Here is a 24,717-nt window from a genome sequence, read left to right as displayed (position 1 = left end):
TTCTATGATTAATTGAATAGTCTCATGGACTTTCCTGCCTGGACTGGCTTTGAACCTTGATCCTCAGATCTCAGCCCCCAGAGTAGCTAGGATTACAGGTGTACGCCACCAGCACCTGGCCTATAATCTTTTTCTATTAAAGTTGATTAAAATAAACTGAGAGGTCGTGGTGGCACACTCCTATAATCCTAGCTACTCAGGAGGCTGAGATCTGAGGATCAAGGTTCAAAGCCAGCCCAGGCACAAAAGGACCTGAGACTCTTATCTCCAATTAACCTCTAGAAAATGGGAAGTGACACTTGGCTCAAGGGTAGGGCAGTAGCCTTGAGCTAAAGAGCTCAGGAACAGTGCTTAAGCCGAGTTCAAGCCCCATGACCCACAAAAATAAATAAATAAAAATAAAAAATAAAGTGAGAACCAAATATTATATACATTCATTTTAGACATTCATTGCTATGTCAATTATTCCCAATTAGTCACAATAATCTAAATTATTATTAACAAGCCCAATAGTTATCGTAGTTCTTGATCCTTTTTGTAAAGCCAAATTTCAAAATTCACCAAAAACTGGAAATCCATTATTTCTTTCATATTCAATTTGTTCCAACAAAAATTCTTTACTTACTTTATCAATATTGTCTCGAGAGAATAGATTGACCACAGGAATAAAATAATGCTCCAGTTTTTCTGTCCTGAGACACTCGAGAAGAAATATGACACAGTTATCAAAACAGAGTTTCAGGTCCTTAGGGTCCCATTGGCTGTCCAGGGGGTTTCGGGAACATAAGTGAAAGAAAGCAGTTTTCATGTGATAAGAACAGAATTTATTCAGCTCTTTGCGATTCTCAAACTTCTTTTTCAGCTGTTCCAGAAGGTATTTCATTAGTTTTAGGCATTCTTTCCTGTTCAAATAGAAAAACATCTATTTATACATATTTACAATCTACCTCATTTCCTAACAGACTTCAGGCTTCTTATAGGAAAACACATTTAGAAAGAAAACATATATTACTAAATTAAAAGCTGGCCACTGGTGGCTCACACCTGTAATCCCAGCTATTTAGGATGATAAGACCTAAAGGATTGAGGTTTATAGACAACCTAGGCAAAAAAAAAGAAAGAAAAGAAAGCCAGGCAGAGTGGATCACGCCTGTAACCCTAGCTACTCAGGAGACTGAGATCTGAGGATTGCGGTTCAAAGCCATCCCAGACACTAAAGAACGTGCGATTCTTATCTCCAATTAATCACTAGAAAACGGGAAATGGGGTTGAGGATCAAGGGGTAGGGTGGTAGCCTTGAGCTGAAGAGCTCTGAGACAGTGCACAGGCCCATGACCCCCCCCCTCAAAAAAAAAAAAGAAAGAAAAAAGTCTGCAAAACTCCATCTTCAAATAACCAGCAAAATGCTGAATAGGATACACGGGTTATGTGGTAGAATACCAGCTCTGAGCAAACAAGCCAAGTGAGAGCTCCAGTTCAAACCATAGTACCAGCACCAAAAAAGAAATAAAAATATTGTCCCAATATATTCTTTGAAGGTTTTTTTTTTCTCTTTCCCAATCCCAGCTTAAAAGTTTTGCTCTACTACCATTTAATTCAATTATCAATTCGGTCTTTACAAAAATTTTGTTGAAGCCTGGAGCCAGTGGCTCAAGCCCATAATCTAATCTAACTAGAAGGCTGAGATCTGAGGATCTAGGTTTGAAACCAGCCTGAGCAGAAAAGTCTCAGGCTTTTATTAATCACCAAAAAGCCAGAAGGAGAGCTGTAACTCAAGTGGTACAGCGCCAGCCTTCCTTCTGCAAGAAAGCTCAGGGACAAGCCCTAGAACCAGCATTAAAATTAAAAAAAAAAAATCTTTGAGAGGCCAGGAGGATAGCCTAGTGGTAGAGTGCTGACCTAGCATGCATGAAGCCCTGGGTTTGATTCCTTGGTACCACATACACAGAAAACGCCAGATATGGCACAGTAGCTCAAGTGGCAGAGCTCAAGTACTTTGAGCAAAAAGTATCCAAGGACAGTGCCCAGGCCCTGAGTTCAAGCCCTATGACTGGCAGAAAAAAAGAAAAAGAAATCATTGAGGGAGCTGGTATAGTGGCTCAAATGATAAAGCATCCGTTTAGCAACCATAAGATCCTGATTCCAATCCCCAGAAACACCAAAAGTATTTCTTCTAATTTTTATAAACTTCTTTTATTGGACTGCAAAATTTTACATATTCATCTGTTGTTTAGTTGCCCATAAAAGTTAATATTGATAAAATTATTTTGCTCTTTTATAAGTAAATTATTTTACAATTTTTCTTTTAAAAACACCTATGCTGGAAGTGGCACTATGGCTCAAGTGATAGAGCGCAAAACACATGCTTGCCTAGCATGCATAAAGTCCTGGGTTCAATTCCTTGGTACCACATACACAGAAAAAGTCGTAAGTATGGCTCAAATGGTAAAGAGATAGCCTTGAGAAATCTCAAGCACAGGGCCCAAGCCCCAAGACTGGTAAAAAAAAAAAAAATACAAAACACCTATGTTATCTAATTTTATTAGCATTATGTTTTCCTTATTGCTAGGTCAAAACCTATACATAATTTAGAGACTGCACATTGGGCATTCTTGTTTTACGGTGTGTATGTGTATGTGTGCACTTGGGCTTGAATTCAGGACATGAGCACTGCCCCAGCTGTTGAAGGCTAGCAGTCCACAGATCTTCCGCTAGCTAATTGGAGAAAAGAATCTCTTGGACTTTTATACTCAGGCTAGTTTCAACTTGGGATCTAGAAATCTCAGCCTCCTGAGCAGTTATAAGTTCAGATCAGATCAGCTTTATTTTTCCCATGGTATTTGGCTTTGAACTCAGGCCTTGCACTTGGAACTACTCTTACTTGAGTCATAGCATAGCCCTTTGCATTTCTATTTGGTTTGGGGATATTAAGGTCTTGTGCTTTTTCTCAAGCTGGGCTTGACCCTGGATCTCACTACTTTGGCCTCGCAAGTAGCTAGGAACCACTGGCTTGTGCAGCCACATCAGATTTGTTTTAGGGTTAAGGTCTTGCTAACTTTTGTCCAGGCTGGCCTCAAACCAGGATCCTTTTTTCTCCAACCCCCAAGGAATTGAGATTATAGACCTTTATCACCACACGCAACTTGGCGTGGTCAGCCTTGGAAACTCAAACCATAGAGCTCTGAGTTCAAAATTTAGTACCACCAAAAAGAAACTGAAATGAACAATTTATTTTGTGTTATACCAGGCTACCAAGAAAAATTACTGCCACTTAGTGTGGCTTCATGTTTACACAGTCCCTAGACTGCAACCACCCTTTTATGTTTTTGTTGGTGGTGAGGCTTGAAATCAGGGTCTGGGCACTGTCCCTGAGCTTTTCTACTCAAGGCTAGTGCATTAACTATTTGAACCACAGCACCACTGCTGGTTTTCTGGTAGTTAATGGAGATAAGACCCTCATAGTTTCCTGCCTAGGCTGGCTTTGAACCAGGATCCTCAGAGCTCAGCCTCCTGAGTAGCTATGACTATAGGTGTGAACTACCAGTACCCGGCTGAGCACTCTTATCTACTAAGAGTCGCTCATGCCTTGAGCTGAAGAGCTCAGGGATAACATGGAGGCCCAGAGTTCAAGCCCCACGACTGCCAAAAAAAAAAAAAAACAGTGAACCTCAGGATAGGAAGGTAGCTTAGTTGTAGAATACTTGCCTAGCATAAGTGAAGCCCTGGGTTCCATTCCTCAGTACCACATAAATAGAAAAAGCTGGAAGTGGCTCAAGTTGCAGAGTATAGCTGTGAGCAAAAGAAGTTCAGAGACAGTGGCCAGACCCTGAGTTCAAACCCCAGGACTGGCCAAAAAAAAATTAAAATTAAAAAAGTATGGGAGGAGGGAAATGGGGACAAAAACACAAGAAGGAATATCAATATGTGAGAAGTAATGCACTTACTACCCGGCAAAGATAACTGGAACCCCTTTATACATTCTCCAACAATAAAATTTTAAAAAAAAATCCTCGGGCGGGCCTTCAGTGGCTCATATCCATAATTCTAGCTACTGGACAGACTAAAGTCTAAGAACTGAGGTTTGAGGCCAGCCCATGCATGGACATCTGTAAGCGTCTTTACCTTCAATGAAACACCAAAAAGCCAGATGTGGAGCTATAGTTTAAGTGGTGGAGCACCTATCTTGAGTAACAAAGCTAAGAGAGGGGGCCAGGAGTTTAGCCTAGTGGTAGAGTGCCTAGCATCACGACGACCAGGGTTTGATTCCTTGGTACCACATAGAAAAAAAGCTGAAAGTGCTACTGAGGCTCAAGTGGTAGGGTTTTAGCCTTGAGAAAGTCCAAGGACAGTGCTCAGGCCTTGAGCTCAAGCCCAGGACTGGCAAAAAAAAAAAAAAAAAAGAAAGAAAATGAGCTAAGAGAGGACCAGGAGCGTGACCTAGTGGTAGAGTGCCCACCTAGCATGCATAAAGCTCTAGGTTCAATTTCTCAGTATCACATACACAGAAAAAGCCAGAAGTGCTGCTGAGAAATCTCATGGATAGCACCAGGCCCTAGTCCAAGTCCCAGTATGAGCACACACACACAAAAAGTGATCCTCTGGCCTCCACATGACTCTCATTCTCCTCAGGTCATCCCAGCATGTCCCTTAGTGAACACATCCATCAATAATCACCTTTCACACTTGAGCTACAGACTCAACAAAGAATTTCAAAAATCATAGATAATCAGCCACGTAAAAAAAATAATATTCACCTGCAACATTTCACTCCATCAGATTCACAACATGTTTTCGATGTTCCATGGTTGTTTAAAATTTTCTTTTCAATATGAGAGAAAGATATCCTCCATGTCTCTCCTTAATTTCAAAAAGAAAAATAGACAAGCACTTTATCAAAGCAACCATATCTAAACAACACAATACAAAAGGAAATTCTATAGGGAGATCAACCCAAAAAAGGAAACTGGTATGTAATGTAATGAAAAGAAGTGTTTGAGCCAGGGACTTGTGGCTCACGCCTGTAATCCTGCAGAAAAAAATTAAAAGAGTAGCTAGGATTAAAGGAGTGAATCACCAGCACCTAGTTTAAATTAAATTTCAAACTTCAAGCTAAGTACCTGACAGTACTTCTATGACTATATCCTTTTCAATCCCATCTCTCACAAAACTCTCCATCGGTAGCCAAGTTAGCATGATGGCTCTTGAAATGCCAACAGATTGGCTGACTGCTGATCATCTATTACTGTGGAATAAACATTACCAACTCTGCTATGTCTTTTCATCAACCTTTAACTGAACTCACCTTGAAAACCCTGTCTTTTTTTTGCATGCTTGGGTACCAAATAAAATGGCTGTCGTCTTAATTCATTCCTGACTTTTTTTCCAAGCCAATTATGGATAGGCAGGCCTTCCTTGGTGTTAGCAGGCCAACTATTTTTTGCTTCCAAAGCCAGGATTATATCCACAGATATCTCTTCAGGTATTCTAATAAGTAATGTGACAGCAGGGCTCCCAGGCTTTTTCTTCTCCATAATGACATCTTCATCTGTTTAAATATACATAGAAGAGGAGAAAAAGACTTGTTTCAATGTTCTCTCAAACTATAGGCAAAGCAATATAACTATAATCCAAGATCTATATCTGAAGATTGTAGTTCGAAGCCAGCACCAAAAAAGTCCATGTGATTCTTATCTCACCAATTAACCACTAAAGAAACAGAAGTAGAGCTGTGGATTAAGGGGTATAGTGCCAGCATTGAGCAAAAGAGTTAAAGGATGGAGCAAGGCCCTAAGTGTAAGCCCCACTACTAGCATGAGCGCACATGCACACACACACACACACACACACACACACACACACACACATCAAAGATCTACAAAATGCTAAGTCTAAGTTCAACATTAGTTCTAAAATAGAAGGCAAATGTTCTACTCATTTGACCAATGTTAACATACCTATCACTGAGCATGGTCAAGATTCAGTCTAGTAGATATGACAAAGAGCTTCTGAAGGCCCTAGGGATTGACACTGCTCTAATGAAGCTCTAATGCATTCTGAAGGAAAGCCTGCACAAGAGGGCAGTCTGCAGCTGGGAAGGGAGAGACCCACAGGCAGACAACAGCCACTGCCCAGCATATAAGCAGTGGACATCAAAATACAGCTGGACAGGGCAGTGTCTGCCCTGCCAGTGTTCAGGAGGCCAAGGCAGGATGATCCTCAGCTTAAGATCAGACAGGGCTCAGAGAGACAAAGGGTGCATGTTTTCTCTCATACGTGAATGTCACTTGTAAAAAACAAACAAGAACACATGAAACGCCTACAGGAGCCAGGTGCTAATGACTCCTACCTGCAATCCTAGCTACTCAGGAGGCTCAGATCTGAAGGTTCTGATGCAAAGCCATCCTAGAAAGCCACGTCCAAGAAACCCTTATCTCTCAATTAATCAGCAAAAAGACAAAAGGGAAGATGTGGCTTGGGTGGCAAAGTGCCTGCTTTGAGCTAGAAAGCTAAACAAGAGTGTGAGGTTCTGACTTCAATCCCCAGTACCAGCACCAAAACAAATCAAATCAAAACAAAACAAAAAATATATACAAGGCACATATGCACATATAGATATAGATGTGTGTATATATATATATATACATACATATATATGTGTGGGGTATATATATGGGCTTGAAATCAGAAATTTCTGGCTTTTTGGTGGTTAACTGGATGTGAGTCTCATGGGCCAGATGTCAGTGGCTCATGCCTGTAATCCTAGCTACTCAGTAGGCTGAGATCTGAGGATCACAGTTCAAAGCCAGCCCAAACACAAAAGTCCATGAGACTCTTATCTCCAAATAACCACCAGAAAATCAGAAGTGGTGCTGTGGCTCAACATGGTAGCCTTGAGCTGAAGAGCTCAGGAACAGTGCCCAGGCCCAGAGTTCAAGCCCCACTATCAACAACAACAACCAAAAAAAAAAGTCTCATGGATGTTCTTGTCCAAGCTAGATTTGAATCGTGATCCTTAGATCTCAGCCTCTCGAGTAGCCAAGATACATATATGCATATATATATACATATTATATACACACATATTATGAGCCTTGAGCTGAAGAGCTCAGGGACAATGCCTAGGCCAAGGGGTAGGGCAGTAGCCTTGCGCTAAAGTGCTCAGGACAGTGCCTAGATCCAGAGTTCTAGCCCCATGACTGACGAAAAAAAGAAGCAGCTCAGGAACAGTGTCTAGGCCCTGAGTTCAAGCCACAGGACTGGCAAAAAGAAAAAAAAAGTCTATGCCAAATGGACCATCACTTTATACTTCATGAGCTCTAGGTGCCCAAATGGAGACAGCTACTGGTCAGATGGCCGTAGTGGTCAGACATTCAGGTGTCTTTGGGAATTGGGAGTGTGTGAACCGGAAATACTATTCCAAGATCAGGTTTCTGGGAGGGACCACAGTAAGTATAGCACCAAGAAGAAAATGCCGCCAAGATGTTCACAACCCATTGTGTCCTTCCCTTCCTTTCCCAACGTCTTCCACCTGCCAGAGACCATCCCTCTGCACAGACCACGGGTCCCTTCCTATCCTCTTCCCAGGCACCTTGCTCTAGTTACTCCCGGTCCTACAAAAAAAACAAGATCAGATACCGATTAAAGCATCTCTACTTCGAAATATATCTCTCCATGAACATCCTCATATCTAACCATCTTTCCACTTCCTTCTCACCCCAAACTGCCTACACATAAAGCTTCCATTGCAACCCTGACTTTTCATTTTCTTTTACTTCTGTGTGTGTGTGGACATACATATACCATTACTGGGACTTGAACTCAGACACTTGAGTTCTCACTTGGCTTTTTCACTCAAGGCTGAAGTTCTACCACTTGAGCCTGCTCTTTGCTTCCAGCTATTTGCTTGTTACATCTCACAGACTTTTCTGCCCTGGCTAGCTTCAAACTAGCATCTTCAGATTTCAGCCTCCTGAGTAGCTAGGATTACAAGTGCGAACTGCCATCACCCAGAGACTTCATTTTTGATGTCCACGGCTCCACTGACCCAGGTTTGATTCCTCGGTACCACATATATAGGAAAAAGCTGGAAGTGGTGCTGTGGCTCAAGTGGTAGAACACTAGCCTTGAGGAAAAAGCCCAAGGACAGTGCTCAGGCCCTCAGTTCAAGGCCCAGGTCTGGAGAAAAAGGAACCCTACTGCACAGCTGGTGGGATTGTAAACAAGTTCAGCCACTCTGGAAAGCAGTGTGGAGGTTTCTTAAAGAACTGAAAATAGACCTTCCCTACGATCCCGCCATACCATTTCTGGGCATCTATCCTGAACATCATAACCCAAGATTTGATAAGGACACCTGCTCAGCCATGTTCATCTTTGCACTATTCACAATAGCCAGGCAATGGCAACAATCCAGGTGCCCTACTGCAGATGAATGGATACAGAAAATGTGGTATATATACACAATGGAATTCTACATAGCCAACAGACAAGATAAAATAATGGCATTCGCAGGGAAGTGGATGAATCTAGAGCCAATCATGTTGAGTGAAACAAGTCAAGACGAAAGGAACAAAAGGCGCATGGTATCCTTAATATGTGGCTATTAAATCCAAAGAGTACAAGAGCAAGGACTCAATATCTGCATACCCAATGCTATGGACATGGTATTGGAAATATAAACATAATTACATAAACATAAAAACCTGTGACTCTATAGACATAATGTTTTATTTCATAAATTAATATGTATCTATGATATACAAACCCTTAGCCTAATTTTGATTAAGTTCTAAATACTAAGTCCCAGTGACTGTAAATAGAGATTCCCTTCTTGAACACTTGTTTGTTAAGCTTGTCATTTAAAATATGATGTAAAAATCAACGTTAATAAATTCTTTAATAAAAAAATGAAAAAAAAACTCACATGTAGAATTGAAACCCCTTTGTGATACTGAAGAATAATTTTAGAAATAAGCAGGGCACCTGTGGCTCATGCCCATAATCCTAGCTACTCAGGAGGCTAAGATCTAAGGATCACAGTTCAAAGCCAGACCGAGCACAAAAATCTATAAAACTCTTATCTCCAATTAACCAGTAGAAAAAACAGAAGTGACACTGTTACTCAAAGTGGTAGAGCACTAACCTTGAACTGGAGAGCTCAGGGACAGAGCCCAGGCCCAGAGTTCAAGTCCCACAACCAACAAAAATAAATAAAATAAGAATCTTACCTTCTATGTTTTTTATTTCTTCCTTAACGATTTTCCTAAACTTCGCCAGCATCTTAGAAGCAGATAATATTTCCCCTTCTAAAAACTGACACAAAGGATTTCCTTGAGGGTTTCTTTTGAACTTCACCAGATAGTGAGCTCCAGTGTTAAGGTATTCTTCTAGCTGAATTCTGGGGACTTCCAATTTAAACATGACATCAAATTCGTTAGCTGAAGAAATCTAGGGAACAGTTTAAAAAATATAGCATTCAAATATTTGTCTCTATGTTCCAAATTATTGCAATTGTTTTCTTGAAATTTCCACTTGAAATCCACTTTGTTGTGTTTTTTTCCAGTCCTGGGGCATGAACTCAGGGCCTGAGCACTCTCCTTGGGCTTTCTTCAAGGCTCTACCCTTTGGGCCACAGCACCACTTCCGGCTTTTTCTGTGTATGTGGTACTGAGGAATCATCAAACCCAGTATTCATGCATTCTAGGCAGGCACTCGGCCACCCCTAGGCCAAACTCCCAGCCCATCCACCTTCTGTAAAAAGCAAATTTTTGATAATTTGTACCTTTAGGAGTGGGAGCACTGAAGCTGGGGATGAGGGAAAAGGAGGAGTCTTACAACGTTAAACCTTCTATATTTTTCTTATATTATCACAAGCAAGTTTTTTGTGTGCCTGCCAGTCTTGAGGCTTGAATTCAGGGCCTGGGTGCTATCCCTGGGCTTTTTTTGCTCAAGACTAGCTCTCTACCACTTGAGCCACAGCTCCACTGTGGCTTTCTTTTTTCTTTTTTTTCATTCATTGCAATTCTCAGATCACAGCCTCCAGAATAGCTATGACCCACTGGCACCCAGCTGAGCATCATTTCTATAACTAGAATAATTTTGAATGATACATGGAAGCTATTTAAGTTCTTTACCAGTTGCTTTTTCTGTGTATAGTTTCATAAAATTAAAAACCTAGCCAGACCAGGTGCTGGTGCCTATAATCCCAGCTACTCAAGAGGATCAAGAGGATCAAAGCCAGCCCAGGCAGAAAGTCCTGTCTCCAGTAAACTACCAGAGCTCAGAATGGTAGAGCACTCACTAGCCTTGAGCAGGGGAGCTCAGAGACAGCACCCAGGCACAGAATTCAAGCCCAACGACCACCAAAAAGAAAAAACAAAACAAAACAGGGACGGGGGTTTGGCCTAGAAGCAGAGTGCTTGACTAGTATGCACAAAGACCTGGGTTCGATTCCTCAGTACTACATACACAGAAAAGGCCAGAAGTGGTGCTGTGGCCCCAGTGGTAGAGCTCTAGCCTGGAGTTCAAGCCCAGGACTGGCAAAAAGAAAACAAAGACCTAGCCAGAAGCTCGAGGCTTATACCTGTAGTCTTTGCAACTCAGGATGCAGAGATAAGGATTGGTTCCAAGCAAACCTGGGCAGAAAAGTCCACTAAAAAGCCAGAAGCAGAGCTGTGGTTCAAGTGATAGAACACCAGCTTTGAATGAAAAAGCCAAGCCAGGGCTCAAGGCCCTGAGTACCAGGCTCACAGAAAAGGGTGTGTGTGCATGCACACACACACACACACACACACACACACACATTAACCCATAGAATACTATCCTTTATGTCAGGATATATGCATTGCAGCCATGGTCTCAAAACTGTGTATAGTTATGCCCTGGACAACTGAGCAAAGGCATGTACGATCCTTGGTGGCTAAAATAAGAACGAGCTCTGTTATGTATTACATTGCCTATGAAACACAGTGTTTGCAGCTTTAATAATCTTTTTCATCTTCACAATACCTATAGCAATACAAATTAATTTTTTTTATCTGTTGTAGGGCTTGAACTCAGGGCCTGGGCACTGTCCCTGAGCTTTTGTGCTCAAGACTAGTACTCTACTACTTGAACCACAGCTCTTCTTCCCATTTCTAGGTGGTTAATTGGAGATAAGAGTCTCACAGTCATTCCTGCCCAAGCTATTATCCTCAGATCTCAGCCTCTTGAGTAACTAGGATAACAGGAATGAGCCAACAATGCCTGGCAATATTCATTTAAATTTTTTTTTTAATCCCGGACTAGAACCAGTACCAGTACTCAATTCCTCATGCTTTTACTCACTGGCTAGCAGTCTACCAACTGAGCCATATCTCCAATCCTGGGGCTTGAACTCAAGGTCTGAGCACTGTCCTTGGGCTTTCTCCAGGCTAGAGCTTTACCACTTGAGCCACAGCACCACTCTGTCTTTTTCTATGTATGTGGTACCAAGGAATCAAACTCAGTTCTTCGTGCATGCTAGGTAAGCACTCTTCCAGTAGGCCAAACTCCCAGCCCCCTTTTATTTTTTCTATATTAAAAATGCCACAGGGCTGGCAATGTGGCTTAGAAGTAGAGTACTTGTCTAGCATGCATGAAGCCCTGTTTGATTCCTCAGCATCACATAAACAGAAAAGGCTGGAAAGTGGTGTTGTGGTTCAAGTGATAGAGTACTAGCCTTGAGCAAAAAAAGCCCAAGGACCTGAGTTCAAGCCCCAGGTCTGGAAAGAAAAAAAAAGCCACAATTTACTGGAAGCAAATGGTTCACATCTGTAATCCTAGCTACTCAGGAGATTGATATGAGAATCAACCCAAATGGAAAAGTCCATAAGGTTCTTAAGACTCACCCTATAATCTTTATAAAGTTTCTTTAATTTATCTGAATAGGTACTGTACCCTTCCACACCACTGTCAGAACTTAGAATTGTCCTTTAGTTCTGTTAATTCTACAGGAAAGATGAATTAGACTTAATTTATATTTCCTTGATGATTGATAATGTTTAATACCCTTCTTGTTTATTGTTATTGGGTTGCGTATTTAACTTGTTTAATTCTCTGCTCAGTTTTCAACTGGTTTGTTACTTTTTCTTACTGATTTGTACAAACCATTTGAATATGAATATCTTCTGGTAGCAGCTTGTGTTTTCACACAATGATGTTGTGTGTGTGTGTGTGTGTATGTGTGCGTGTGTGTGTGTGTGTGTGTGTGTGTGTTGCATACACAGTAACAGGGCTTAAACTCAGTTTATTTGGTTTTCTTACCTCAGTTTTAAGCTTGTTTGTTCACACCTGGCATTCTACAAATTGAGCCATGCTTCTAATCCAGCTTTTTCCATGGTTAATTGAAGAGAGTTGCGAGGATTTTTCTGTCCACACTTGCTTCATATTCCACTGGATAGCTCAGTCCCCGACATAGCTAGGGTTACAGTTGTGGGCCAGTGATGCTCAGCTCAGTGGTGTCCTTTTGTGTGTGTGTGTGTGTGTGTGTGTGTGTGTGTGTGTGTGTGTGTATGTTGGTCCTAGGGTTTGGACGCCTATGCTATGTCCTTTAGCTTTTTTGCTCAATACTAACAAGAGTAACATTCTAGCATTTAAGCTACAGCTCCACTTGTGGTTTTTTAGTACTTAATTGGAGAGAGTCTCATAGACTTTCCTGCCTAGGCTGTCTTCAAACCCAATTCTCAGATCCAACTGAGTAGCTAGGTTTATGGTATGAGCCTCTAGCACCTAGCTCAGTGGTATCTTTTGATAAAAGAAAATCCTTATTTTTTTATTTTTTATTTTGTTGGTCTGGGCTTGGGCTCTGTCCCTGAGCTCTTCAGCTCAAGGCTACCATCCTACCCCATGAGCCACAGTGCTACTTCCAGTTTTCTAATGGTTAATTGGAGACAAGAGTTTCACAGTCTTTAGTTCTCCTGGCTGGCTTTGAACCATGGTCCTTACATCTCAGCTTCCTGAGTAGCTAGGATTACAGGCGTGAGCCACCGCACCTGTCTAGAAGTCCCTAATTTAATCAATTCCAATATCGCTGATTTGTAGCTAGCAACTTTAGTGTCTTGTCTTGTTTTCATATCCTGAGATTATGAAGGCATTTCTCCATATTTTCTTCTAGAAGCTCTACTATTTGACCTTCTCCTTTTACCCAATGGTACAGCTCAAATTTGTTTTCCTATAGGGTGTACATCCTTAAGAATGAGAGCTCATGATTTTTCCCAACTGACCCAGTACTATTTTCCTTTATTAGTGTACATTAGATGTATAAAATAATGTGCATTACTATGACATTTTCACACCTGTAGCTGATGCTTTGCCCTTATTCACTGTTGCCTCTCTTGTCCCCACTTTCTTTTTTTTAAGATTTTTTTTTTATAAACTTTTTTTTTTTTTTTTTTGCTAGTCCTGGGCTTGGGCTCAGGGCCTGAGCATTGTCCTTAGGTTTTCTCAAGGCTCAGGCTCTACCACTGGAGCCACAGCACCACTTCTGGCTTTTTTCTATGTATGTAGCACTGAGGAATCGAACCTAGGTCTTCATGCATGCTAAGCAAGCACTCTACCACTAGGCCAAACTCCCAGCCCCTCTTGTCCCTACTTTCTATACCCGTTTTTCTTCCCAAAACATGCCCTATCTACCTTCATGTCTGGTTTTTGTTTTCTGTGCCAGTCCTGAGGCTTAAACTTTGGTGCTGCCCTGAGCATTTTTACTTAAGGCTAGTGCTCTATCACTTAAACCAATCTCTTCTTATGGCATTTTTTTTTTTGCTGGTTAATTGGAAGTTAACAGTCTTACAGGCTTTCATGCTTGGACTGGCATTGAACTCGGTAATCCTTAGATCTCAGCCTCCTGAGTAGCTAGGATTACAAGTGTGAGCCACTAGCACCCCACAAATTTGATGAGAACAATTGGGACAAAGGTGAGATGGAATCTCAATCTAATTTCCATCCCAGTGTAATATGTGTGTATGCCAGTACTGGGGCTTGAGCGAAGGACCTTTTGATCTTTCATTCAAGGCTGGTATTCCAACACTGAGCCATAACTCTGGATCTGAGCTCTTCAGCTCAAAGCTATCGCTCTACCCCTTGAGCCACAGCCCCATTTCTCATTTTCTAGAGGTTAATTAAAGATAATACTCTCAGGTCCTTTTGTGCCCAGGCTGGCTTTGAACTGTAATCCTCAGATCTCAGCCTCCTGAGATCTCCTCCTAGGATTACAGGCATGAGCCACTGTACCCGGCTTTTTCTTTTTTTTTTTTTTTTTGCCAGTCCTGGACTTGAGCTCAGGGCCTGAGCACTGTCCTTGGACTTTCTCAAGACTAGAGCTCTACCACTTGAGCTAGAGCTCTACCACTTGAGCCACAGCTTCTAGCTTTTTCTGTTTATGTGGTACTGAGGAATTGTACCCAGAGCTTCGTGCATGCTGGGCAAGCACCCTACCACTAAGCCACAGCTTCAGTCCTACACTTTATTTCTTTACTACCTTTTTCACTAAGTCTAAACTATATACATAGCAAAATGCATTAACACTTATGAAACAAAAATAACATTATATTAGAAAGCTGAGGGTGGAGAGTGTGGCCTAGTGGTGGAGTGTTTGCCTAGCATGCAAGAAGGCCTGGGCTCGATTCCTCAGTACCACATACACAGAAAAAACTACAAGTAGGACTGTAGCTCAAGTGGTAGAGCACTTGCCTTAATAAAAAGTTCAAGGACAATGTCTAGGCCCTGAGCTCAAGTCCCAGGACCAGGAAAGAAAGAAAGGGGGCAGGGAGGAAAGAAAGAAGAAAAAAAGATCATAAGTTTGAGGCAAGGCTGCAATATATATCGAGTCTTCCCCTAATAGACACACATACACATGTTGTGCCAAGATTGTCCCATGTTCTGGGAATGACCTCCTCCCCCCCTTGCTCAGGGCCCATGTACTTGAACCCCAGGTGGCAACAGCTTGATGCTCAGTGGTTAGACACCTGAGCTCTGATTATTCTTAAAGCGACCAGTGATTTGAGTTACCAAACAGCCAGTCCGGTGATTTTAACTATGGAATTCCCCTATATAAAAGCTGTGTAAAATCCTTGTTCAGGGCCTCTTAGTGTTGCTGGCTATGGGTACGAGGAGGTCCAAGTTCAAACTCGTAATAAACGACCCTTGCTTTTTAGCTTTGACTGTGGCCTCTGGTGGTCTTTTTCGGGATTCTAGGAATTTGGGTACAACACACACACAATATACACGCATTCATACACACGGATTATGAAATGACAGTTCTAAACTTGGAGCTTCACATTCTCAGTTAAGATTGTATTTCTCATGGCTGGTGCTCTACCAGTTGAGCCATGCCTCCACTTCCAGTTCTTTGCAGGTTAATTAAAGATAACAGTCTCTCAAATGTGTCTGCTTGGATGGCTCTGAACCTCAGAGCTCAGCTTTCTGAGTAACTAGAACACATAGGAATTATTTCCTATATATTTTGAAAAATTTTACCTAAAATTTGATGTGACAAATATATGAATAAGAACAGTGCCCATATGGAACGACATAAATAAATTATTGAGAAGTGTATTTTATTCTTTTGTTTGTTTTGCCAGTCCTAGGCCTTGAACTCAGGGCCTAGGCACTGTTCTTGGACACTTTTTGCTCAAGGCTAGAGCTCTGCCACTTGAGACACAGTGCTACTTTTGGCTTTTTCTGAGTATGTAGTATCCAGGAATCAAACTCCGGGCTTCATGCATGCTAGGCTACACTCTCAGCCCATTTGTTTGTTTTTACCAGTCCTGGGGCTTGAACTCAGGGCCTGGGCACTGTCACTAAGCTTTTCTTCTTCTTCTTCTTCTTTTTTTGTAGGTCATGGGGCTTGGACTCTCAGCCTGGGTGCTATCCCTGAGCTCTTCAGCTCAGGGCTACCACCGTACCCCAGGGTATGGGCATTGTCCCTGAGCACTTCAGCTCAAGACTACCGCCCTACCCCAGGGTATAGGCATTGTCCCTGAGCACTTCAGCTCAAGACTACCGCCCTACCCCAGGGTATAGGCATTGTCCCTGAGCTCTTCAGCTCAAGACTACCGCCCTACCCCAGGGTATAGGCATTGTCCCTGAGCTCTTCAGCTCAAGACTACCGCCCTACCCCAGGGTATAGGCATTGTCCCTGAGCACTTCAGCTCAAAGCTACCACCCTACCCCAGGGTATGGGCATTGTCCCTGAGCACTTCAGCTCAAGACTACCACCCCTACTCCTTGTGCCACAGACCCACATTTTCTAGAGATTAATTGGAGATAAGAGTCTCACAGACTTTGGTGCCCAGGCTGGCTTTGAACTGAGAATCTCAGATCTCAGCCTCCTGAGTAGGTAGGATTACAGGCGTGAGCCACAGCACTCAGCTTCTGAGCTTCTTTTGCACAGGGTAACACTCTACCACTTGAGTCACAGCACCACTTCCGAATTTTGTTTATGTGGAACTGAGGAATTGAACCCAGGGTTTCATGAATGCCAGGCAAGCACTCTACCACTAAGCCATATTCCCAGTCCTATTTATTATTTATGTTTTTTACCAAAAATAAAACTTAGAACACGATTTTGAAATCAAAGGCTGGGCATGGAGGTGCATATCTATAATCTCAGCACTTGGGAAGTAAAGCCAAGCAAGTCATGAGTCCTAAGGTCAGTTCTGGTTACACGGTTAAGTTTGTGGCTATATATTAAGACTTTGACAAGAAAAAAGAAGCTGGGTGCAGAGTCATGCCTATAATCCTAGCTACTTAAGAGGCTGAGATCTGAGGGTCATGGTTCAAAGACAGCCCAGGCACTAAAGACCATAAGACTTTTATCTCCAATTAAGCACTAGAAAACTGGAAGTGGTGCTGTAGCTCAAGGGGTAGGGTGGTAGCCTTGAACTGAAGAACTCAGGGACAGCACCCAGGCCCAGAGTTCAAGTTCCATGAGCGACCAAAAAAAAAAAAAAGAAAGAAAGAAAGAAAGAGAGAATTAAGACCTTAACAAGAGACAAAGAGAAAGAGATAGGAAGAAGGGAAGGAAGGAAGGAGAAAAGAAGGGAGGGAAGGAGGGAGAAAAGGAGGGAGGGAGGGAGGAAGAGAGGGAGGGAAGGAGAAAAGGGGGAAAGGGAGAAGAGAGAGGAAGAGAGGAAGAAATTTAAAAAGGGAAGGTAGGGAGTCTGGCCCAGCAACAAAGGGAAGTAAATAGGACAATAGTCCAAGGAAGCCCTAGTATAAACCCATCTTAAAAATAACCAACGCGGAGCCGGGAGTTTGGCCTAGTGGTTGAGTGCTTGCCTAGCATGCATGAAGACCTGGGTTCGATTCCTCGGTACCACATACATAGAAAAAAGCCAGAAGTGGTGCTGAGGCTCAAGTGGTTAGAGCTCTAGCCTTGAGAAAGTCCAAGGACAGTGCTCAGGCCCTGAGCTCAAGCCCAGGCCTGGCAAAAAAAAAAAAAAAAAAACACAAGAAGTGGTGCTGTGGCTCAAGTGGTAAAGGAGGACAGTGCCCAGGCCCTGAGTTTGAGCCCCAGGACTGAAAAAAAAAATAACCAATGCAAAGCCAGGCACTAGTGGCTCATACCTATAATCCTAGCTACTCAGGAGTCTGATATCTGAGGATCATGGTTCAAAGCCAGCTAGGCACGAAAAGTCCAAGAGACTGACTCATCTCCAATTAACCACCAGAAAACTGGAAGTGGTACTGTGGCTCCAGTGGTAGAGTGCTAGCCTTGAGCTGAAGAGCTCAGGGACAGTGCCCAGGTCCAGAGTGCAAGCCCCATGACGTACAAAAAAAAAAAGGGATACATTTTAGTATCTGAAGAATTAATTTATTTTTTTATTTTTTTATTTTTTGTCAGTCCTGGACTTGAGCTCAGGGCCTGAGCACTGTCCTTGGACTTTCTCAAGGCTAGAGCTCTACCACTTGAGCCTCAGCACCACTTCCAGCTTTTTTCTATGTATGTGAACCCAGGTCTTCATGCATGTTAGGCAAGCACTCTACCACTAGGCCAAACTCTCAGCCCAGGATTACTTTCTTCTTTTTCAAACCCCCTACTGAGAACTTTCCAAGATAATTGTATTAAATTTACCAAAGAGAGGTTGGGGGTAGCTCTGGGGTAGAGTACATTGTGTGCAGGAGGTCCTGAGATCAATTCCCAGAACCATGACAAAATAAAGAAAACTGGAGAAAGGGGCCAGGGGGGGGTGGAGTTGTGAAGGAGAGAAGATTAAGGCTATACTTCCTGTAGAGTAGAGATATCCTCCTCATAGGAAAACGTTTCTTAACTATATTAATTTGTGGGTGTGTGTCAATACTGAGGTTGAACTCAGCCAACTTCCTCATTCAAGGCTGACACTGTACCACTGGAGCCATACTGCACATCTGGCTATTAACTGGAGATTAAGAGTCATATGGATGGGTTGGGAGTTTGGCCTAGTGGTAGAGTGCTTGCCTAGCATGCACGAAGACCCAGGTTCGATTCCTCCTAACCACATACGTAGCAAAAATCCGGAAGTGGTGCTGTGGCTCAAGTGGTAGAGCCCTAGCCTTAAGAAAAATCCAGGGACAGTGCTCAGGCCCTGAGCCCAAGCCCAGGACTGGCAAAAAAAAAAAAAAAAGAGTCTTATGGACTGTCTGGCCCAGGCCAGCTTCAAACTACAGTTCTTAGATCATAATCTCCTGAGTTACCTGAACTATTACTGGTGTGAGTCACTGGGGCCCAGAAGCTTGGTGGAATTTTTGTAGTCTACTTCAAGGAATTCCAATTAGAACTGACTTGGTTAACCGGGTTAAAGGGACAGAGCTTGAGTGCATTCAGAAATAACTTTTGGCTCGCAGGCCTAGTAAGGCCCATGAGAACAAATATGCTTCTCATAGACTGTCGCTAGCTAGCTGGCTGTCTGGCTGTCCTGATCATTTTGTGTGGCATGAAAAATAATCAAATGGCCCTTGATAGAAAAACAAAGTTTCCCCACAAAATGTCTATGCATTGAAACTAGCTTAAGAGGCTGAGATCCAAGAATCACCGTTTCAAGCCAGGCCAGGGCCTGGAGTTTGGCCTTGTGGTAGAGTGCCTGCCTAGCATGCACGAAGATTGGGGTTCAATTCCTGGGTACCACATACATAGAAAAAGCCAGAAATGGTGATGTGGCTAAAGTGGTAGAGCTCTAGCCTTGAGAAAGCTCAAGGACACGGCTCTGGCCCTGAGCTCAAGCTCCATGACTGGCAAAAAAAAAAAAAAGCAAGAAGCCGAAGTGCGGCTCAAGGGACAGAGTGCTAGCCTTGAGCGAAAAACGTAAGTGGCAGTGCTCAGGCCCTGAGTTCAAGCCCCAGTACTGGCACACAGAACATAAGAATGATTTCTGGTCATTTGCATCCCTCCAAGGCAGCGTCTTGAGAGTAGCTGGCCTTTGACGTGGGTTGGGTTTTTACCACGAATCTGTAGAAAAATAAACCAACAATCGCTTTCCTACTTCTGGTTGGCCCTGAGTTTGATTATGATTAGAGTCTGAGTTACTTCCAAAGAGAAGCCAGCAGGGGATGTGAGGGATGCCCTGCAGGTTGGGGTGGGAACGGTGAGGAAAGGGGGTGCAGCACCACAGGTCGGGGTGCACTTGCGCCTGGCCCGCTCACCTTCACGTGCTCGTAGTAGCTGCCGGTGCGTAGCAGGGCGACGCCTTTAAACTCGGAATCCCGGTTCTGCAGCCTCCGAAGGAGGCGATCCACTACCTTGTTCACGACCTCCGCGGCCGCCGAGATTTGCTGGCGGTTCAGGCGCAGCCGGTCCAGCACTGGCCGGGTTGTCCAGCCACCTGGCGGCGCCTCGGTCCGGCGGGAACGCGGGGCCTGGACGCGCGCGCCGGGGCCGGGCTCCTCCGGGAACCCCGGCGGGGAGCTCGGCTCCCGCGCGGGGCGCGCACCTCCGGGTCTCCGAGAGCACGCCCTGGCCGCGGGCAGGCCAGGGGCGGCGCGGGGCTGCGGGCGCTCCACGCTGGGGACGCGCGGCGGCGGAGCCCCGTCCGCTCTCCGAGGCGCCTTCGCCCGGCGCGCTGGCGGGGCGCAGGGCGGCCGCGGCTCCTGAGCGGTCCGGGGAGGTCGCGACGCCGCGGCGCGGATGCTGCGGTCCGAAGCGGGCCGGGCCGCCCGGCGGACGGGCACAGGCTCCTGGGGCTCCCTCCAGGCGCCCGCCAAATCCTGGGCGGTGGCAGGTCCAGCCTTGGAAGCCTTCCCGGTGACCTTTCCGCATCTGGGGTCCATGGCAGGCCTTGTCTGCTCCCAAACGAAGCGTCGACCGCAGGGAAGGGACTCTCCGCGGCCGCTGGAAGTGAAACTTAAGAACAAGATGGGGGGAGAGGGGGAAGGAAATGGGGACAAAAAATGAGGAGTATCCGTGTTTGTGAAGTAATGCACCTTCTAGCTGGAGAATATGATGTAATCCTTCTATTAATTATGATTAAAGCATCTTTTTTTTTATTTTGGAAAAAAAAAGTGATGCAAAGGGGGAGTGAGACCAAAGGAACAAAAGGCGCATGGTATCCTTAATATATGGCTATTAGAGCCAAACAGTACAAGAGTGAGGACTCAGTATTTGCATACCCAATGCTATGGACGTGGTATTGGAAATATAAACATAGACATAAAAGTCTATGACTCTAGAGATATAATGTTTTATTTCTTAAATTAATATGTATCTATGCTATACAGACCCTTAGCCTAATTTTGATTATGTTCTAAAAACTAAGTGCCAGTGATTGTATATAGAGACTCCTTTCTTGAATACTTGTTTGTTAAACATGCCATGTGAAATATGATGTAAAATCAGTGTTAATAAATTATTTAATAAAAAAAACTAAGTACCAGTGATTGTATATAGAGATTCCCTTCTTGAATACTTGTTTGTTAAACATGCCATTTGAAATATGATGTAAAAATCAATGTTAATAAATTCTTTAATAAAAATAAAAAATTTTAAAAAGATGAGGGCTTACAGTTTAAATTACACCAACTACTTTAGCTAGTGGATTTTGGAGCCTATCAATACTGACTTTCAAAGCCCAGCTTTTCTAACACTTCCTACTCTATTAGGAATTGTCTTTAGTAGAGTTATTTTACATCCCCTTCCATTCTCTGGCATATTAAATCCTAAAGAATAGTCACACCTGTATAATTATAAAATAAAATTTCTTTAGAGTTGGAACATGGAACAGAACCCTGTAACCTTTAGCTAACTTGAAGGTAGATATAGGAAATTTCCAGCCAGTGACAGCATAACCTATATTGTATATGTACTATCTGGCCCATGATTGATGTTTTAAATATACAAGTGATTCTTGGCACACACAAAAAGTTCCCCCAGCCCAGAATATGCAACTTCTCTCCTTGTTCCTTCTGTATGTAACTGGGTGAAATATTAACTTGCAGAAAAGTGCATAATGGTTAGCTGGGCCCTGGTGGCTCACATCTCTAATCCCAGTTGTGGATAGTGGTTCAAAGCCAGCCCAGGCAGAAAGTGCATAAGACTTATAGTACCAATTAATCACCACAAGACCATACTAGCCTTGAGGAAAAAAAAAAAAAAAAACCCTCAGGGATCATGTCCAAGCCCTGAGTTCAAGACCCAGGGTCATAACAAACTGTTTATTATCAAGTAGTTGAATGAAGGGGTTTCAATTTAACACATCAGTTTATGAGTACAGGGCGTCTTGCTCGTTGACACCGACACCGATTCTGTCACAACAACTCTTATGATCAAATTCCTTGGTTCCATCTTCACAAATGTACTGCTTTTCACACATGACTGCATTTGTCCACCCTTCTCTCCATTCTTCTCTCTGCCCTACCTTTTCCTTGATCTCCTCCCCTGACAAAACATGCTTCCATTTCCTGGTATTCATTTTGTTAAGCCTCCCCTCAGTATACCATACTTTAGTCAATCCGTTTATGTATCCTTATAATTTATATTGAACTTCTACACATGAATCTTTTATCTTTCAGAGCCTGACTTACTTTACTTAACATAATTTTTCCAGGTTCATCCATTTTCCTACATCCATTTTATTGACATAAAATCCTGGTGGATTGGCAAAATTCTACTATGTTTGTAACATATTAATGCAATATATTAACATATATCATATTGTGGATATCCTATAATACTAATAAATTACATATAATATATTGTTATATGTATTGAGCTATTCCTTATTTTTATTCTATTAATACATATATTGATGTGTTAAGTACACTAATGCATATTATCTTAATATAAACAGACATGGATGTATGAGTGCATGCATGTATATGTGTATATCACCTTTTATTATAGTTTTATTATCTATAAGTATTTGTACAAATGAGTTACCATTTGACAAAGCAGTTTATGAATACAAGGAATCTTGAGGTCACCCCTTAAATCACTCTCCCCATTCTCCCAACCCAGCCCCTCCTCTCAATTTTCTTCATTTCATATTTCACTGACTATTGTGGCTGCATTCTCCCCTATCCTTCTCTCTTCATTTGTCTAACCTCGCCCTCCCCTATCCCAATCCCTAGCTTTCAAGTACTCATTTACTGGCACTCATTTTGTTGGACTATGAGCTTTTCTAGGGAAATACACCATGTGACTTCTTCCCTGCATATGTAATATTTCAGTTACTACATTTATGTACATTCACATGGAATCCCTATGTGTTGGGCCAACAATTTGGCCTAGTGGTAGAGTGCTTGCCTAGCATGCACGAAGACCCGGCTTCAAATCCTTGGTACCACATTCATAGAAAAAAGCCAGAAGTGGTGCTGTGGCTCCAGTGGTAGAGCCTGAGCCTTGAGAAAACCTAAGGACAATGCTCAGGCCCTGAGCCCAAGCCCAGGACTAGCAAAAAAAGAAAAAAGAAAACAATGAATCCATATGTATGTACTTATACATTTCTAAATTAGCTCCAGCACACCCATATGGAGAGGAAACATATATTCTTTGTCTCTTTGGGCATGATTTACTCCAGTTTAACTTATTCCAGGTTTATTTCTTTGCAAATGATCTAATATTCTTCCTAATGGATGGGTAAAATTCTATTGCATATATATGTATGTATCATATTTTCTTGATCCATCTGTCTATTGAGGGGCATCCAAGCTATTTCTATAAATTGGCTATGGTGAATAGTACAGTAATGAACATAGTTGTGCAAGTGGCTTTCAATATTATGGATAGAGATCCAAGAGTGCCTGGGTCATAAGGTAATTCTGTTTCAGTTTTTGAGGAATCTTCAAACTGCCTTCCATATGGTTGTACCACTTTACATTCCCACCAACAGTGTTTGTGGTTTTCTTTTTCCCCAAACTTGCACCGGCACCTGCTGCTGTTTGTATTCTTCATGATGGCCATCTGTACTGGGTGATATGGAATCCAATGTTGTTTCCATTTGCAACTTCCCAGTCACTATGGCCAGGGATGTTGAACATTTCTTTATGTATTTATTGGCCGTTTTTATTTCCTGAGAAGTCTTTAGCTTCTTTACCCATTAAGAGAGTCATTTATTCTGCGAGGAAGTCATTTTCTTTAGTATGTTGTATAGTCTGAATATTACCTTCCCAGAGCTTACAATCTATCTGGAAGAGGCAATTCAAAACATACAGCAGACCCTCTGTGCTCATGTAGTAGATGATAAGCTCTGCTTGAAAAGGAAAAACTAGGACGGGGAGCATGGCCTAGTGGTAGAGGGCTTGCCTAGCATGTACAGAGGCCTGGGTTTGATTCCTCAGTACTACATACATGGAAAAACCTAGAAGTGGTGCTGTGGCTCAAGTGATAGAGCTCCAGCCTTGAGAAAGCCCAAGGACAGTGCTCAGGCCCTGAGCTCAAACCCAGGACTGGCAAAGAAAAAAAAAGAGAGAGAGAGAGAGAGAGAGAGAGAAAGAAAAGCAGTGGCCTAGTGGTAGAGTGCTTGCCTAATATGCATGAAGCCCAGATTTGATTCTTCCATACCACATACATAGAAAATGCCAGAAGTGGTGCTGTGGCTCAAGTAGTAGAGTGATAGCCTTGAGAAAGCCTAAGGACTGAGGCTAGGAGTTTGACCTGGTGGCAGACTGCTTGCCTAGCTTGCACGAAGATCCTGGCTTGATTTCTTGGTACCACATATAGTGGAGCTGTGGCTCAAGTGGTAGAGCTCTAGCCTTGAAAAGGCCCAAGGACAGTGCTCAGACCTTGAGTTCAAGCCTCAGGACTGGCCAAAAAAAAAAAAAAAAAAAAAGCGAAGGAGAGCTGTGGCAAAACTTGCAGAGCACTAACCTCCAGCACAAACATTTCAGGGAAAGTGTCAAAAAGACATTGTGAAGTGAAGCCATGTACTCACAGTGTTGTCCTGTACAGAACAGTAACATCGGTTTACGCATAAAAAAAAATTCATAGCCACAGTAACCAAGTATTGACCATGGCTGTGGGGAGGGTTAGGGGAAGATGTATGTTCTGAATCTCTCCAAGTGCTGTAATTCCGCAAGGCTTGTGCAAATGAATATTTACTTAAAAGACAATATTACGGTTTTGATCATTTTAATAATCAGAACAAAACTGTTGAACAGTTGAACTTCCTCGAGGAGGGGAAAGGAGGGGACAGAGGGGCAGGCGAGAGAGCCGGATATAGGAGGGAAGGGAATGGCAGGGGAGGGAGGAGAGGAGAAAGGGGAGGGAGGAAGAAGGGAGAGAAGAGTAAGGAAGGG

General features: G+C 42.9%; 1 protein-coding gene across 1 annotated transcript; it reads right to left on the bottom strand.

The window, feature by feature from the left end:
• Positions 1-472: 472 nt before the first annotated feature.
• Cgas (cyclic GMP-AMP synthase) lies at positions 473-20,256 on the bottom strand. The gene is made up of 5 exons (XM_090338603.1): positions 19,633-20,256; positions 9,225-9,444; positions 5,303-5,545; positions 4,755-4,857; positions 473-902 (listed from the first exon to the last, which is right to left on the bottom strand). Exons 1-5 carry the CDS (start codon positions 20,254-20,256, stop codon positions 551-553), a joined length of 1,542 nt encoding a protein of 513 aa, XP_090194729.1. The 3' UTR covers positions 473-550.
• Between the last annotated feature and the right edge of the window lie 4,461 nt (positions 20,257-24,717).

The sequence above is a fragment of the Megascapheus bottae genome, chromosome 8 (genome assembly GCF_031878675.1).
Source record: "Megascapheus bottae isolate mThoBot1 chromosome 8, mThoBot2.hap1, whole genome shotgun sequence".
NCBI lineage: Eukaryota > Metazoa > Chordata > Mammalia > Rodentia > Geomyidae > Megascapheus > Megascapheus bottae.
The sequence above is the reverse complement of the archived record's forward strand: the minus strand, read 5'-3'. Positions and strand labels throughout refer to the sequence as shown.